The sequence below is a fragment of the Nicotiana attenuata genome, chromosome 2 (genome assembly GCF_001879085.1).
Source record: "Nicotiana attenuata strain UT chromosome 2, NIATTr2, whole genome shotgun sequence".
Classification (NCBI taxonomy): domain Eukaryota; kingdom Viridiplantae; phylum Streptophyta; class Magnoliopsida; order Solanales; family Solanaceae; genus Nicotiana; species Nicotiana attenuata.
The window spans coordinates 52,119,718-52,137,389 of NC_031990.1; the positions used below are offsets into that span (position 1 = coordinate 52,119,718).

Sequence of the window (17,672 nt, forward strand, 5' to 3'; positions counted from 1 at the left end):
GTGGGGGTAGGGAATCTGGGGTGACTCTATGCGAACGCGAGTCCAGTCTCGCAAACACGGGCGTTAGGCGGGCTATACCTTCGCGAACGCGTGGAGTATCCCACGATCGCTTAAGCCAAACATGCTCTGCTCTTCGCGAACGCGTCAGGGTTCACGCGAACGCGATGAACACCTGATGCCAGTGATTAAAACAGTCCCAAAAACGGGATTTTGCCCATTCTTTTAAAATTTCAAAACTAGAAAACCTTAGAGGCGATTTTCCCAAGAACTTTTCTTCCCAATTTGTTGGTAAGTGATTCTACCCTACTTCCTTCAATTACCCATTGCATTTCATAAGATTTCCACCTAAAATCTTGAATTTTTATGGTAGAAATTGAGATTTTGGGTAGAATTAGGGATTTTTGTAAAATTGAAATTTCGACCTCAAATTGAGGTCGGATTTCGAAACAAATTACATAATCGGGCTTGGTGGTGAATGGGTAATAGGGATTTGTTCCAAATTTTTGGTTTTGACCAAGCGGGCCCGGGTCGATTTTTGACTTCTTGGGGAAAAGTTTGGGAATTCCAAATTTATGCATTGTAATTAATTTCTTTAGCAATATTTGATATTATTGAGTCAATTGTGGTTAGATACGAGTGGCTTGGAGGCGGATTCTAAGGGAAAGGCCCGGTAGAGCTTTGAATTGATTGCGGGGTGAGGTAAGTGTTGAGTTTAACCTTGACTTGAGGGAATTAGGAACCCTCGGACTATGTGCTATGTGAATTCCATATGTTTTGGCGTATATGCGAGGTGACGAGTGCTTATACGCCGTCGAATTACCTGTTTTCTCTGATTTTTCGCTTTTCCTTAATTATCTCCTTCCTTGTCTTAAATGTTATATGCTCTAAATACCTTCCATGTTTATTTGCTACATGTTAATCTATGTTTTCTTCTGTTAATAATGTTAGATCCTTTCATATTTTCATGATTCACTGTTACTTGCCTTAACTGACTTACTTGCACCTTCTAATTGTTATTTACCGGACTTGACTTGCTGTGTAGTATTACCTGTGTGAATTTCCATGTTGTACAAGGTTTCCCTTTGGTTCAGCTTGGTATTTATTGATCGTAAATGTTCTGGCGATTTGACTGATTAATTTGACTGTGTACATTGAGTATTTGGTACTGATATAGTGAGATCGAGTTGCACGCCACAACATGTGAAATAAGGATGGACCGATATGGTGGAATAAGGGTGAACTTGTACTGATAAGGTGAGATCGGGTTGCATACCGCAACAGGTGAATAATGGTGGATTGTTACGGTGAAATAAGGGTGAATTATGATATTGATATTGTTATATGGTGAGATCGGATTGCGTACCGCAGCATATATATTATTTATTGTTGTTGATGTTGTTACAGTGAAATAAGGAAGGATTGTGTCGTATGGTGGAATCGGGTTGCGCGCCGCAATAACCTATGTGTTTCTATTTCCTTGAGCTGAGTTGGTTTTCACTATTTTCATTTGAAACTCTAAGGATTAGTAATTCTAAACGTTACCGGCTTATTTATCGATGATGTAGCTACTATTTTCAGTTGACTGTCTTATTTCGTTCTGTGTTTCCTTTTCTGTCTTTATTATATGCTGCGTACATGTTGTAGTGTGAGTGACCTGCCTTAGCCTCGTCACTACTTCGCCGAGGTTAGGCTCGGCACTTACAGAGTACATGGGGTCAATTGTACTCATACTACACTCTGTACTTCTTGTGCAGATTTTGGAGTCGGTCCTAGCGGCGGTTATTAGTGTGCTCGGATTGGACAGCTTGTGGAGACTTGAGGTACAACTGCTTAGTGCCCGCAGCTCCTGGAGTCCCCTTTCCTTTTTGTTTAGCTGTGTACTTTCCTTTCAGACGGCTTTATGTTATTTCAGACCCTTATTTGTACTATTCTAGTAGCTCGTGCACTTGTGTCACCGGGTCCAGGGTTGTATCCGACGTTTGGCTATTTTAGCTTCCGGATTTTACTTTGGATTATTGCAGTTATTTCAGTTCTTTCTCATTAACTAATTTAAACTGTTAAAAATGGATAAATTGTTCTAATGTTGGCTTGCCTAGCAAGTGAAATATTAGGCGCCATCACGGTCCCAACGGTGAGAATTTCGGGTCGTGACATCCCGTTAATAAAAGACAATAACATTATTTTATGCGAAAAATCCAATTAAAGAGATACGTTATTTTCTCCTAAAGAATCTACGTATACCATTTATTTTGGCACTGTCGACTATTTAAAGAAAAAGGTAATTTCCACTAAGTTTTTTTAGTTGAAAAGTCAAATGCTAATCATAATTAACTTAATGAGCTGAAAAGTAGATGAAAATATTCCAGCCTCAGAACCCACGGCGTCACGTGACTATTGATCGAGAAAATTCACGACATAGATCCAATGCTGGTGACCAATAATTATTTATTTTCTCTTTTTGGCTTTATTGTTATTTATTGTTGAAATAATTACCAAAAATTATTATGGAAAGTTGTGGCAACTTTTTAAATTCTCCCAATAATAGCCAACCTATCATGTACTAAATGATTACATTGGTTCTTGTTCATATTATATTATATGTTTTTAAATTGGCGGTCTTCATTTAGATAAGATATACTTTAAATTTAATTTCTTCTTTATTTTCTTTGAAAGCTCAAATGTATAAAGCCTATGCGAGAAGACTCTCATTGAGCGTCGGTTGGAGATGGAGGTCTATTTTTTACATAATTTAATTTTAGATAAAAGGTAAAACAAAATACTCTTAAAATTTAGAAATTTGAAGGTCAAACAGAAACTTTTAAAAATTAATGTAAGAAATAATTTATATTTAGTGAATTAGAGAAAAATATTTGGAAAATTTAGAGAGAAACAGTTTAAGGTACCTTGCGTTTCTAAATAGCATCAATTATTTATAACGAAATGAAATTATTAGACCATTAAACATAGTTGAAAGTTTGACGGTGCTATAGGTATTTGAAATAATGCTTTATTGTTTAATATAAAAAATTATTTTAGAGACATCCCTTAAATTTGACATATTAATACTAATCTATTATGTGGTTTGCGAGATTACGGTTGCTTTATTTTGATTTGTCTGTAATAATTATTTTTAACGAATATCTTCTTAAAGAGATTCCTTAGAAAATTCAATGCCGAAATCATGAATTTTGAAACCGGAAATGTAAACAAAATTAAAGAGGGAAAAAGAAACGGAAATTTGAGTATTTAGATTTTAGAGGGTAAATTGGTCATTGTACATCCACCATACATACTCGATTCCTGTCTTCCTTGCTCGTCACTGTTGCTCTTTCTCACTCGGAATGAAATAACCACCAACCGTCAGAACAAATACAGCTCACACACAAAGACACAAAAGGGGGGGAACAAACAACAACCCAAATAAAACCACTCTCTAAATTCTCCCACTCCTAACACACTCCTTTCTCCTTGCTCTGTATATATAGATCTAGAGAGAGAAACCCAGAGATCTAGAGAGAGAGAGAGAGAAGAATGACGGAAGCAGCAATGGAGAGTGGTGGCAACCCAGTATTATCAGTATCTGATTCTGCTCCACCACAAGCCTTACTTGAAAGGCTCAAAGATTATGGCCAGGAAGACGTTTTTTCTCTCTGGGATGAGCTTTCGCCTGATGAAAAAGATCTCCTCGTCAAGGATATTGAGGTCTTTTAGATCCCTTTCTCCTATTCCTAACCTATTTAGTTCATTTTTTGAAGTATAATTTGTTTCCTTGAATTAGTTTTTCTTTGTTTTTGTTACAATGTGAATTACCTGATTACTATTGCTTATGTTTTTCTTTGATTATTCAGTAGAATTTTGGTTTGATTAGTTTGGTCATGAAATGTTTAGGTTGAATGTTATGGTTTATACATTTGTTGGATTATCTGTCAGTTGATATTGTGAATTACATTTCTTTTTTTAAAAATTTGGGTACTACTGATAAAGTGGTGATTTTTAACATGGAAGTAATTTATTGCAGAATATAGATCTCCCTAGGATTGATCGGATCATTCGGTGTTCATTTCATTCACAAGGTCGGTGCCAACAACACTTCTTTTTGTCTAATGAAGAAAAAAAAAGTAAATATTGTTTACCTTAAAACTTAACGAGTATATCTGAAACATTCTGTTCAATATTGGGTTTCAGGACTCCCAGCAGCGGCAATAGAGCCAGTGCCGGAGAGTTGCGTGTCGACTGTGGAGGAGAGGACAATGGAAGAGCGAGAGAAGTGGTGGAAGATGGGCATGAAGGCCATGGCAGAAGGCAAATTTGCCGTGCTGCTTTTGTCTGGTGGTCAGGTAAATGTTACTTATGACTTTAGGACATTCTTGGCTTTGAAGCATAGTAGTCCTCTTTGATGATTTTTACTCGGTCCAGCTGGAAATGTAAAGGTGTCATAAATTTGGTGGCTGACTTGGATTGGTTAACTACTTTGGTATGCATTTGTTATCATGTAGTCTCATGAGGATCTATGCAACAATTATGGAATTCTTGACTTAACAGAGGCTACGAAAGTAGGCTATGATAATGGTTATGCATAGCAAGTTGCTTTAGAAGATGTTTTCTCTAGTGAGATCTGGATCCCTGACAACCATTTCATGTATAAAGTAAGAACAAGTGTATCAGCATATTCTTTAAGTAAGAAAAAGTGTATTAATGTGGTTGAGGTTCTTATAAGAACGGGGCACCACGGACCCTACAATCTGATTTATTACTATCTGTCTCGTTTGATATAGATTGTAAACTTTGCTCTGATTTATTTACTATCTACTCATTTTGATATATATTGAAAACTTAGTGCATGTATCTACTCGTGGTTTAACCATCTCACTCAACTTACCAATTCGTGATAAGAAATATTTAGTGATCCTAAATATTTTATCTTATCTTTGTAGTATATCTACATAAGAATTGCCTCTTTTTGCTTGCTCTTTGATGGCCTGATTGGTATCTTCTCGCTTGGTGCTTGTACTTACAAAAATAGTTATATCCATTCAAATTAATAAAAAATTATTTCCATAAAAATATCATAATAATAATAGTAAATTTATTATTTTAAATTTAAAGATAAATATTCAAAAATATAACTTAAAATATAAGATTAATTTTTGAATGTTTTAAAGAAATTTCTTGACCATGTTCCTGTCAGTAATTAGTTATTCGTAGTTTTTTCAGTAATATCTGGTTTATTCAAATACTCAGCCTTCGTCTTTTTCCTTTTCTTCTCTGAGGGCAAGCAATAATGGTGTCCTTGTAATCAAGATGCCTTTTTCATTTTATAACTGGAGCTTTCTTTTCCTAGTTTATTTTTTCGCTTTATCTTAAATGTTGTGCATTAGGATTGAGGAGAAGTTAGAGATACCGTCACTGGTTTAACTTGAACAACTTTTCGTGTGCATTAAGAACTTTTCCTCTTGTTTCTGAAAGAAATTATAGTGAAGACAATATCCATTGGAGCCTGTTATATCTTTGATGGGTATGGCATGACATAGGATGATTTTTCCTAAAACTTTTGGCTTGTGATGCTTACTTTGTTATTCCAAAGTTCTAATATAGGTGATAGGTGTTCTGAGTCCTCTGACTGTTCTGAATCCTCTAGTCTAAACCTTGAGAATATGACTTTTTGATGCAGGGAACTCGACTTGGTAGTTCAGATCCCAAAGGATGTTTCAGTGAGTAATTTTTAATTTATTTAACATCTTTATGAGTTGCCAAATTTGCTAAATTTTTTATAGATCTTTTGTGGTGATTTCCTTCAATTACACTCAATGATGTAGCTTACAAGATGTACAACATTTGTTATAGTACCTTATTCATAATGATTTCCTGTTAACAATATGTTCCCACAGTTTTTGGCACTTTGTTAATTCTGTGGTAGTCATGCAGAAAATATAAAAATAGGTTGATTTAGAAAGTGCCAAAGATGTTGTTCATCTATTTTTATAATATAACGCATTTTTCACATAAAACTTCATTACTTTCTTTTTGGTTGGATTGACATCTAGCTTCCTCCTTTTCTCTGTAAAAGGGAAGGATGGCTGGAAATAGAATGGGGAAAATAAAGCTTCTACTTATTCGTGTTATCTTTTTCTACCAGATATTGGACTTCCATCAGGGAAGTCGCTTTTCCAACTTCAAGCTGAGAGAATTTTGTGTATTCAAAGATTAGCAGCTATAACTGCAAATGAGGGTGAGCTTCTCCTTTGATGCCCTTGGATGTTAGCTCATGCGTACACACTCTAAGTTATCCTTAGTGTTCAGGTGCTGGCATTGTTCCGATACAGTGGTACATCATGACCAGTCCGTTCACTGATGAAGCTACACGTAAATACTTTGAAAGTCACAAGTATTTTGGCCTTGAAGCAGAACAAGTAGGATTTCATTTCTTTTTCTTCCGTCTCATTTTATCTTAATTAATCTGAGAGTATTATGGTTTTTAATCTTGTTAGCATTAAAGAAATCCTTTTCTAATTCAGGTCACCTTCTTCCAACAAGGGACCATACCTTGTGTTTCAAAGGATGGAAGATTTATTATGGAGACCCCGTACAGGGTAGGTCACTTCTTTCTTTAAACAAAAAAAGGTTCTATCACATGCTTTCACGAAGTCAGGCATCAAATCTCAAGCATATCTTCAAGCTGCAATGTTTAGTGAAAGCATTTTACAAGCATATCTTCAAGCTGCAATATTTAGTGAAAGCATTTTACAAGCATATGCAGACTTTTTACTGCTACTGATGAAAACTATAATTGTTCCAGAATTAACTTTGCACACGTGAAATATATCCTGCTTGTTTAACCTCGCTATTGTAGAGTTCCATGTCCAACTAGAGATGTTTTCATTACTTCTTTTTTCCGGATTATATTGAATTTGTCAATCTTTATTAAAAGATGGTTACATATCATTGTCATTTATTTTTTTTGATTGCCAGTCAGTAAACTTCTGTGCTAGTAACCGATGAATTACAGTAGCATTATGACTTGACATCCTTAGGATTGGATTTACTGCGGAAATTTTGTTGCGCTTGCTGATTTGTGTCAGAATTGTACAAAGGGATCTGGATAGTTTGAAATTCCTGGTAAAAGAAGTCTATGAAATCAAATAGAGCTTCTGAGCTTGATTCCCTTGGTTGGGGAAATTAGAAGGTCTGCCAGTAATTGAATTCAAAAACACATCATTTTCGTTGAATCTCTTTAACAGAATTAATAATCTGTCATTTCGGCTGTGGATGGTTCTTTGTCTCTCTCTCTCTCTAGCCCCCTCTGAGAGGTAATTTGAGGGAGCAAAGAGGCAAAGAGTGCAGTGACCTATTGACTAAGCAATCTCTTAATGTTGTATTTTTCCTGCAGTTGCTGATAGTAAGAGTTATACCAGTTTCTACTCAGTAATATTTCTGTATTTCCATATGTATTTTCTTTTGTTTTATTACCTTAGTTTTATCAGAAACATATATATTGTTGCTCCACTTGTGGCTATATTCTAAAAGTGTTAATAGTTATTAAAGCTTTTCTATTGAAGCAGGTAGCAAAGTCTCCAGATGGAAATGGTGGAGTTTATACAGGTACAGCCATACCTAACTCTTTTTTTTTTTTGTTGTGATAAGGAGCTAGATCTTACTCTCTTTGGGCTATATCTCACTTTAAGGGTGATGTAATCTCTCAGTGCGGTAGAGTACTACTTGTGAACTTGTACGATTGGACAGCTGTTATTTGCGTGTAGTTTTCATACTGTATTGAAGTAATCCAATTGAAGTTTGAAATTGTCCAGCATTGAAGTATTCAAGATTACTGGAAGACATGAACTCAAGAGGCATTAAGTATGTGGATTGCTATGGAGTTGACAATGCTTTGGTAATTTGTGCTTTTCTTATCCTTCCATCTATAATATCATTTTCCCTTCAACTGAAATTTCTAGCAATTTAATATTGTTGAATTTTTTTTTTGTGGAAGCAGGTTCGAGTGGCAGATCCTACCTTTTTGGGTTATTTCATTGATAAAGGTGTCTCCGCTGCCGCAAAAGTTGTACGGAAGGTGAATAGTTTCGTTTTTTGTTTTTTTCCAGAAACATTCAACTCTTTTTACATTCAATATAGAATTTGAGAGGGTAGGTAGTAGTTATAGAATTTGAGTGGGTAGAATCTGATTTCCAACCCCGTATCTGCTCAGGATGCCAATCAGAGGTTTCATGATATTGTTGCTTGAACGTTGTTTGGATTTTACATTTCTGCTATGCTTACCCCTCTTATAGTGTATCACAATTTAGAACTCTCATCATATAATTCTTGAGTAGGACACTATTCTAAAAGAAGTTATTGTGTATACATATATTGATATTATCCACTCTGATTGTAGGCCTATCCACAAGAGAAGGTTGGTGTGTTTGTCCGTCGAGGTAAAGGTGGACCACTCGCTGTGGTTGAGTATAGTGAGTTGGATCCTTCACTGTGTAGTGCAGTAAACCAGGAAACAGGACGTCTTCGCTTTTGTTGGAGCAATGTAAATTTCACATGTCTTCTTTCTATTTCTGCCTTCACCATTCTTTCCTTTAGATATGTCTCTCTGATTCTTCCCTTTACAAATATTTCAGTGGAATTCTACTAACATTTTATCTCATGTCTTTCCAGAAGCACTCTGTTAATTTATGTCATTATAATAGTTTTAACAGGATGAAACTTGAATTTTGTGTATCTTCTTGCTTCACTTGCAAATAATTAAGGTTGTTGTTTTCAACAGACAACTATATTATACACCTTGTAGATTTTAGTGGAGAAAAAGTGGAGTTTTTATGAGTCACAGAGAGCTGTCACTAAATCTTCTATATCAAACTTTATTGCTACCACTGTTGTTCTGATAATCTCATTACCATGCTAAAGAGCAGTTGATGAGAAAAATGTACCTCTATCTTTAATTGTAAGGAAACATTTCATAATACACCTTCTTTTCACTCCAGTGAGTTAGTTGGAGAAATTCAGATTTCTATGCATGAACAATTTCTGCTGGAACTAAGCTTTTAGACCAGCGTTTCAAGAAATAACGAAAAGCTTCAATATTTCCAACCAATGCTGTATATAACAACTAAAATTTTCTCATTTGTGAAGATATTCCCTTTGATTTGTGGGATAAAAAATATATACCCCACAATCCTTCTGATCTCTGAAAAATATATGAAGATTAGTTACCCGGAGTAGGGGTAAGGTCTGCGTACACACTACCTTCCCCAGACCCCACCTGTGAGATCTCACTGGGCTGTTGTTGTTGTTGTTACCAAAAGTAAAGAGAAAAAAAAGGTGGATCTAATGGACCTTGTGAAAATAGCAAAGTTGTCTTGTTTGCATGTTTGTTCTCTCACGGATACCTTTTCGATTTACTTGTGCATTTTACTTTTCAGGTCTGCTTACATATGTTTTCTTTAGATTTCCTGAATCAAGTGGCAAATGGCCTTGAGAAAGACAGCATGTGAGTAATGCTTTTCTTCCTTCATATTGGTTGTGTTTGGTTGTGTTAAAAATACAAAGTTTTGACTTTAATGGTTATTTTTGGAAACAATAAATTATTTACATTGCTGTAGTAGTAGCGTAAAGGCCGTAAGCCAGGCATGCGGATGACATACGACTATTACTTTTCGCACCTGCAGATAGAGACCCTTTGCATGAGCAACCTGACTATACCTTACAAATTATTTACATATTTTGACTATCTTTTCTCTTACTAAACCTATCACAACCTCCTCCTTTATTTGGACTCTTGGGAGCAGCTAAGTTCTGCAATCATAGTGTTACGAACCTATTAGCTTAGTGTTAGCTTACTTACAAATTCCAGTAGTTAAATTGAGCCAAGTTAGTTAATTGAGTCCAAGTTAGTTAGAGTTAGTTGGAGGGTAATTGGGATTTGGAAGTTTCCGGAAGTTAGTTATAAACTAACTTTCCCGCCCAAACACTTTAGCATATAATCGAGCATCTCTGTGTAATTGAAGGCTATGAAAGTGAATATTAATAAAATCTCAGTCTCTTTTCTCTCTCAACCCATACTCAAATCTCCATTTGAGCTTAGGGGTCTGTTCAAGGGTAATTCTCCCATATTTTACCCTTTAGGATTCCTTTTTCTTCTGATTCTTGTCATCATTTTCACGAGATCGTATCATTGGTATCAGAGCCTTCAATCTTTGGATCTGTGACTATGGGCGATCACAACACTCGAATGCACGAGTTAAGGAAAGAGGTCGATAGCCTCAAGGGATCAATTGAAGCAGTTACCTCGTCTGTGACAGAGTTGCAGAAATCAGTGGATATCCGGGTAGCCCAGGCTATGGAGGAAATTAAGAAGTTATTGGTGGGAAGCATGACTACAACTGGAGCCCAAAATCGTGAATATCCTGTGGAGCACGAAAGACCGGAGGTGGTAGGCCATCGCCCTATAGGCCATCAAACTCCTAATCGTGATTATCACACAGAGTTTCCTGCTTTTGATGGAGTGGGATTAAAGGATTGGTTGTATAAATGCGAGCAAATTTTCGCTTATGAGGAGATACCAGAAGACTCTAAGGTGAGAGCAGTGTCATGTAAGTTGGAAGGAAGAGCACTACAGTGGCACCAATCCTACATGAAGCATAGAGTGACTAGGGATTGGCCTCGATGGGGTGAGTATGTGGCTTGTTTGTATGCGAGGTTTGGGTCCGAGCTTTTCGATGATCCAATGGGGGACCTCAAGGACCTAAGACAGGTAAATTCTGTACAGGATTATGTTGATTTGTTTGATGAATTGCTGACTAGGGTAGAATTATCTGAAGAGTATGTTGTTAGCTGCTTTATTAGGGGATTGAAGCCTGAGATTGGCCTTCCTGTTAAAATGTTGGCTCCTAGATCTTTAGCTAAAGCTATTAGTTTGGCTAGGATTCAGGAACAAACGTTGGTAGTGCAGAAACAAGTTTTTATGACTCCATCGAACTCTTCTTTTTCCACCAGGAACACCTCAAAACCACCTTCTGTCATTCCCCATCTTTCTTCTTCAAACAATGCAGTCATCCCTAAATTTAGCCAACCTCTTAATAAAAACCCCAATTCCCATCCCTTACATGATAAACCTACCTATAAAAATCCTAAGAGACTTACACCTGCTGAAATGGAGGATAGAAGAAGTAGAGGATTATGCTACAACTGTGATGAAAAATATAGTTTTGGTCATGTGTGTAAAAATAGAAGGCAGTTATTTTCTATGGAGGTGGAGGAAGGATTGGATGATGTGGAGTTAGAACAGGAGATGATGTTGGATCCAGCTGAGTTGTTGACCATGATTGGTCAAGGTTTAGAGACTGATTCTGAGGGATCAATTCTGCCCCATGTATCCGTCCATGCTACGAATGGCTTACATAATTTTAGAACTATGAGAGTAACTGTGTCAATCAAGGGTAAAGCTGTACAAGTTTTGATTGACACTGGCAGCACACATAATTTCTTGGATCTCAATACAGCCAAGAAGTTAGGATGTGTCTTGACAGCCATAGCCCTTTTTGCAGTATCAGTGGCCGATGGCAATAAGGTGCAAAGCCACTATGTTTGCAAAAAACTGATGTGGAAGATGCAAGGGGTCACTTTTGACTCTGACATGCTGGTGTTGCCTATTGGAGGGTGTAACATGGTTTTGGGCATCCAATGGTTGATCACCTTAGGAGACATCATGTGGAACTTCAGGAAGCTTAAAATGGAGTTTACCATTATGGGCAGGAAGGTGTCTCTAAGGGGTATTCAACCCGCTGCTGCCAAGTTAATTCAGGCAGGAAGAATGGACAAGCTCTTGGCTAAACCAGCAGAACTGTGCATGATATCAGTAGGAGTATTAGCAGAGGAGAATTCAAGCATGAATATAGGGCTATTCTCAATAGAGGGCCATAATCAAGATCAGGAGAAGGCAGCAGACTTGGATTCAATTTTGCAGAAATACAAAGATATATTTGAGGAGCCTAAAGGGTTGCCACCTGCAAGAACACATGATCACAGGATTGTTTTGAAGGAAGGTACTGCACCAATTAACAAGAGACCTTACAGATATCCAGCTATTCAGAAGGATGAGATTGAAAAAATGGTAGATGACATGCTAAATTCTGGAGTTATAAGGCACAGTACCAGTCCCTACTCTTCCCCTATTGTAATGGTGAAAAAGAAGGATGGAACATGGAGAATGTGTGTGGACTATAGAGAGCTGAACAACAGTACAGTGAAGGATAAATTCCCAATTCCTATTATAGAGGAACTTCTAGATGAGCTACATGGAGCAAAATATTTTTCCAAGTTGGATCTAAGGTCTGGTTATCATCAAATAAGAATGTTTGAGCAAGACATCCCTAAAACAGCCTTTAGAACTCATCATGGCCATTATGAATTCATGGTCATGCCATTTGGCCTAACTAATGCCCCTTCTACTTTTAAAAGTCTCATGAACCAGGTCTTCCACAGTATCTCAGGAAATCTATTTTGGTTTTCTTTGATGATATTCTCATCTATAGTTCTAGTTGGTCAGATCACTTGGTTCATTTAGAGGAAGCCTTCCAGCTATTAAGATCTCATGTGTTATTTGTCAAGATGAGCAAATGTGCTTTTGGAGTTACACAAATAGACTACTTGGGGCATATCATCAGCAGTGAAGGGGTGTCCATGGATCAACACAAGGTGTCAGCAGTACTGAATTGGCCTCAGCCACAAACAATAAAAGAACTGAGGGGTTTCCTTGGCCTCACTGGGTATTACAGGAGGTTCATCAAGAACTATGGTCTGATTGCTAGGCCACTGCATGATTTACTCAAAAAGGGAAGCTTTGTGTGGAATGCATTGGCTACTGAAGCCTTTGAATCTTTAAAAAAGGCTATTACCTCTGCTCCTATTCTGACATTACCTGATTTTTCTAAGGAGTTTGTCATTGAAACTGATGCTTCAGGTGAAGGTATTGGAGCAGTATTGATGCAAGACAACAGGCCTATAGCCTTTTTCAGTAAAGGTTTATCTGGGAAGAATAAGGCCTTATCAGTATATGAGAAAGAATTACTAGCTTTGGTTTCTGCAGTTCAGAAATGGAGACCTTATATTTTGGGCAGGCACTTTGTGATCAAGACTGATCACCATAGTCTTAAATACCTGCTGGAGCAAAGAATCACAACCCCCAGCAAAGAATCACAACCCCTAGTCAACAGAAGTGGCTGGTCAAGTTGTTAGGATATGACTATACCATATCTTATAAAAAGGGGAAGGAAAACCTTGTAGCAGATGCTCTCTCTAGGAAGGGGGAATCCATTCAGCTCTTTAGTATCTCTGGGGTTTCTTCACAACTATTAGAGTCTGTTAAGCTAAGCTGGAACCAAGATCCACAACTGCAACAACTGATTCATAGTATTCAGTCATCCTCCAGTCCTAAACCTTATTATTCATTCATTGGTGGAATTCTCAGCAGGAAAGGCAAGATGATGGTAGGGGCTGATCCACCTTTGAGGAAGCAGCTCATAGCATTCTATCATGAAAGCTCTATGGGTGGCCACTCAGGAATCACTGCCACTTACAAGAGGATCAAACAGGACTTCTATTGGAAGAAGATGAAGCAAGATGTATACAGGCACATAAGGGAGTGTGACACTTGTCAAAGGTGCAAGGGTGAAAATGTAGCATATCCAGGCCTACTCCAACCCCTACCAATTCCTGAAAAGGTTTGGCAAGATATATCAATGGACTTCATAGAAGGCTACCAAAAGCTGCAGGCAAGGAAGTTATTTTGGTGGTTGTGGACAGACTGAGTAAAGCTGCCCACTTCATGGCACTTAAACACCCTTTTACAGCTCTGGATGTAGCTCAGGTGTTTATGGATGGGGTATTCAAGTTACATGGTATGCCCAAGACCATTATATCTGATAGGGACAAGGTCTTCACCAGTCGTTTTTGGCAGGAATTATTCAAATTGCAGAAGGTCTCCCTCTTAACTTCATCTGCCTATCATCCTCAAACTGATGGACAGACTGAGGTCGTTAATAGATGCTTAGAGTGCTACCTCAGATGCATGACCTTTGAAAAGCCAAAAGAGTGGCCCCTATGGTTGCCTCTAGCAGAATGGTGGTATAATACCACTTATCACTCAGCTACAAATATTACACCTTATAAAGCTGTGTATGGACAGAAGCCACCTCCACTCCTTCCATATATGCCTTTTGATTCTCAGTTAGATATGGTTGATAGAAGCTTGCAAGCCAGAGAAGCTACTTTAAGAGCCCTAAAACAACATCTGGAAAGGGCCCAGCACAGGATGAAGATACAAGCTGACAAGCATAGAACTGAAAGGTCTTATCAGGTGGATGGTTGGGTTTTCATTAAGCTTCAACCATATAGGCAGCTTTCCCTCAAAGACCATGCCTATCAAAAACTTTCAGCAAAATTCTTTGGTCCATTCAAAATACTAGCTAGGGTGGGACCTGTGGCTTACACTCTGGATCTGCCCCCTCACTCAAAAATACACCCCACTCTCCATGTGTCCTTGTTGAAAAAGAAGCTGGGAAACCACATTGCTTCTACTGTTTTACCTGAAGTTCATTCGGATTCTGGCCATGTATTATTGGAACCTGAAGCTATTGTGGATAGAAGGTTAGCCAAGAAGCAGGGGAGGGCCATTACTCAAGTCCTAGTAAAATGGTTCGATGCTCCACCAGAAGACAATACTTGGGAAGACCTGCACTCCTTCAAGCTCAAATTTCCACACTTTAATCCTTGAGGACAAGGATTTCGAAGGGGGGAGTGTTAGCTTACTTACAAATTCCAGTAGTTAAATTGAGCCAAGTTAGTTAATTGAGTCCAAGTTAGTTAGAGTTAGTTGGAGGGTAGTTGGGATTTGGAAGTTTCCGGAAGTTAGTTATAAACTAACTTTCCCGCCCAAACACTTTAGCATATAATCGAGCATCTCTGTGTAATTGAAGGCTATGAAAGTGAATATTAATAAAATCTCAGTCTCTTTTCTCTCTCAACCCATACTCAAATCTCCATTTGAGCTTAGGGATCTGTTCAAGGGTAATTCTCCCATATTTTAACCTTTAGGATTCCTTTTTCTTCTGATTCTTGTCATCATTTTCACGAGATCGTATCACATAGATGGAGTTGGCTAGGGAATATGAGTCTAAAAAAGTGTTGTGATATTATTGCAGTTATCATCTTGCTGAGAAGAAAATCCCATCAATTCATGGTCATACAATGGGATACAAACTGGAACAATTCATATTTGATGCTTTTCCTTACACACCTTCAACAGCGCTATTTGAGGTAATTGTAGTTCTATACTTGTTACAATACTTCCAGACCAGTCTATGCAGATCTGTTTAATGCCGGGACTTTGAAATGTTTTGTCTATATAGGTTGTTCGTGAAGAAGAATTTGCTCCAGTTAAAAATGCAAATGGAGCAAACTTTGACACTCCTGACAGTGCTAGATTGCTTGTTCTTCGTCTCCACACCCGTTGGGTGGTTGCAGCTGGAGGCTTCTTGACACATTCTGTGCCCTTATATGCCACAGGTAATTTGATGTTTGGGGGAGAAAATATTTTTGCGATGTTCATAATGCATGGTGGAAAAGAGTGTTTAATAACAGATGGTAGATAAATATAACTTTATCTTAAAGGTTAAATTATTATGACTCCAGTATCCATATGCCTTTCATTAGTTCCTTAAGATTAGGAGATCCAGATCCTCAAATTAGAAGCGGTTTAGTTTTACATATATTTGTACTTCTCATGGAAATACAAAGTCAAATGACGTTTAACCATAGACAGTTGTTGTCCTGGTAAGGTCTGGATAGTCCTGAGGCCAGGACTGGTAAATGGTGAACAGTAACTCCTTTTTAACTTTGCAAGAATGTGATGTAGCAAAAGTGTCTCACAGTCTTCTGAAGATTGCACTTGTAATTTTTCAGGTGTGGAAGTTTCTCCTCTTTGTTCATATGCTGGTGAAAACCTGGAAGCTATTTGCCGTGGAAGAACATTCCATGCACCATGTGAAATCTCGTTTTAGTTTGATTTTGGTTTCATTAAGTAAATGCCTGAAATTTTTCTCCATTTTACACAGTTCCTTTGATCGGATCACTTTTTTCTTAGTAGTAATTTTTATATGTGTACAAGGTTTGTCTTTTCATACTGGTGTAGACAATAGTGTAAGCGAGAATACTTGATACTAATTGAGAAAGCTTTGGCTTGTAACGACTTCAATATGTGTAATTTTCATTTAGGCCGATACAGGTTTTTCCTTTTTGTTATTGGAAAACATTAAATCCAAATACAATTGTCTCCAAATATAAGCACTTTAGACTCCTTTTTGTCTATTTTATTCTCGAAAAACCCAGAGTATTTTTATATTTTTGTGGAGTTCGACAGCTATAGACATCAACAATTTTAAGCCGTCCAGTTATATTTATCAATCAAATAAATCTGTTTGCTCAAAAGTTATTACATATCTTATGAGTGTAAAACAATACAAATAATCACGGGAAAATCATAGCAAATCGTAATAATCCGTTGGACCAAATGAAAGAAACGAGAATAAGTGCACAGAATTAGGGGGAGAAACATTCGAAACCTTTATTGATAATATTTGTTTGGTCTGCCTCTCCATGAAGAGGTTCAGAGCCTTACAATGGTGTTTTCTCTTCCCATAAGATGGGTATATTTTTTCCTTCTCTCTCCTCTCTATGGTGATCAAGAAGCAGCCCCCCTTTCTAGGGCTTCCACTCTTAGTATTTATAGCTGTGGGCTTCGTGAGCTGGCAATAAATGGCCGTGACCACGTTGGGATCTCGCCTTTATGGTGGCGGATAGGCCATGGCCTTGTCGATCGAGCCGGATGCGGGTTGAACATCGTCAATTCTGAGTGGTCGTACCACTAATTAATCATGAATTAGCTTGAAACGGGATTAGCCTCGTTAATTATCGTGGGGTCGGATTCTGACCCATACAGTTAGTCCCTCCGCTTATTGAGGTTGGGCCTTGGCCGAGCTCGATGAGTGGATTCCATTGGCTGTATTTCGAGAAACATGGATGGGGATGGCGACTGTTACTTCGGTCGAGGCCGAATTCTTTTTGGCGATGACCCTTAGCCTTGTAGAGTATTAGTATCCTGTTATTGGGCTGTCAAGTCATTGTTCGATCGAGGTCCTTTTGGGCGAAGGCACTTGACCTTTTAGCTTACTTCGAGTGAGGTCGAGCTGCATTGTGCTCTGATCCTTACGTTTGCTTTAGAAACATACCCGTCGGCCATGACGGATGGGTCGTATGTTGCGCGGCCGAGGAGAATGAGGGCACGCTTGATACGTGCTCGGCGGTGTCAAAAAAGAAAAAATTTTAGGGCGCAAGGAGCACTTCCTCGGCATTCATAGGTCGTTATGACCATTTCGAGGGCGGGACGCCGACGGGTGATTTGCAAGGCCGCTTTACGGAGCCTGTCATAATGACGCACATTCCTATGGAATTGAACCGGCGTGCGGTTGGTCACGTAGTTGATGGTGGCAGTTGGGAGGCATGAGGGCCACATGTATTGCCTATAAATAAAGGCTGAGGAATTCGTTTTCCATATTCTTATCGCTTGTCTGAGAGAAATTCTGAAGAAGATTTTCTTGTTGCTGTTTCACCTT

At 38.0% G+C, this 17,672-nt stretch overlaps 1 protein-coding gene across 1 annotated transcript; it reads left to right on the top strand.

The window, feature by feature from the left end:
* On the top strand, positions 3,317-16,356 carry LOC109209922 (UDP-N-acetylglucosamine diphosphorylase 1-like). The gene is made up of 15 exons (XM_019373291.1): positions 3,317-3,702; positions 4,019-4,073; positions 4,186-4,337; positions 5,672-5,711; positions 6,137-6,229; positions 6,301-6,410; positions 6,516-6,590; positions 7,560-7,599; positions 7,806-7,888; positions 7,991-8,068; positions 8,390-8,533; positions 9,426-9,493; positions 15,204-15,318; positions 15,411-15,567; positions 15,964-16,356. Exons 1-15 carry the CDS (start codon positions 3,532-3,534, stop codon positions 16,059-16,061), a joined length of 1,479 nt encoding a protein of 492 aa, XP_019228836.1. The 5' UTR covers positions 3,317-3,531; the 3' UTR covers positions 16,062-16,356.

Excerpts from the sequence above, each read along its gene's own strand:
- LOC109209922 (XM_019373291.1), top strand. The coding sequence starts at position 3,532 with ATGACGGAAGCAGCAATGGAGAGTGGTGGCAACCCAGTATTATCAGTA. Across the intron at positions 7,889-7,990 it reads ATGGAGTTGACAATGCTTTG|GTTCGAGTGGCAGATCCTAC; the intron begins GTAATTTGTGCT and ends TTGTGGAAGCAG. Across the intron at positions 8,069-8,389 it reads CCGCAAAAGTTGTACGGAAG|GCCTATCCACAAGAGAAGGT; the intron begins GTGAATAGTTTC and ends CTCTGATTGTAG.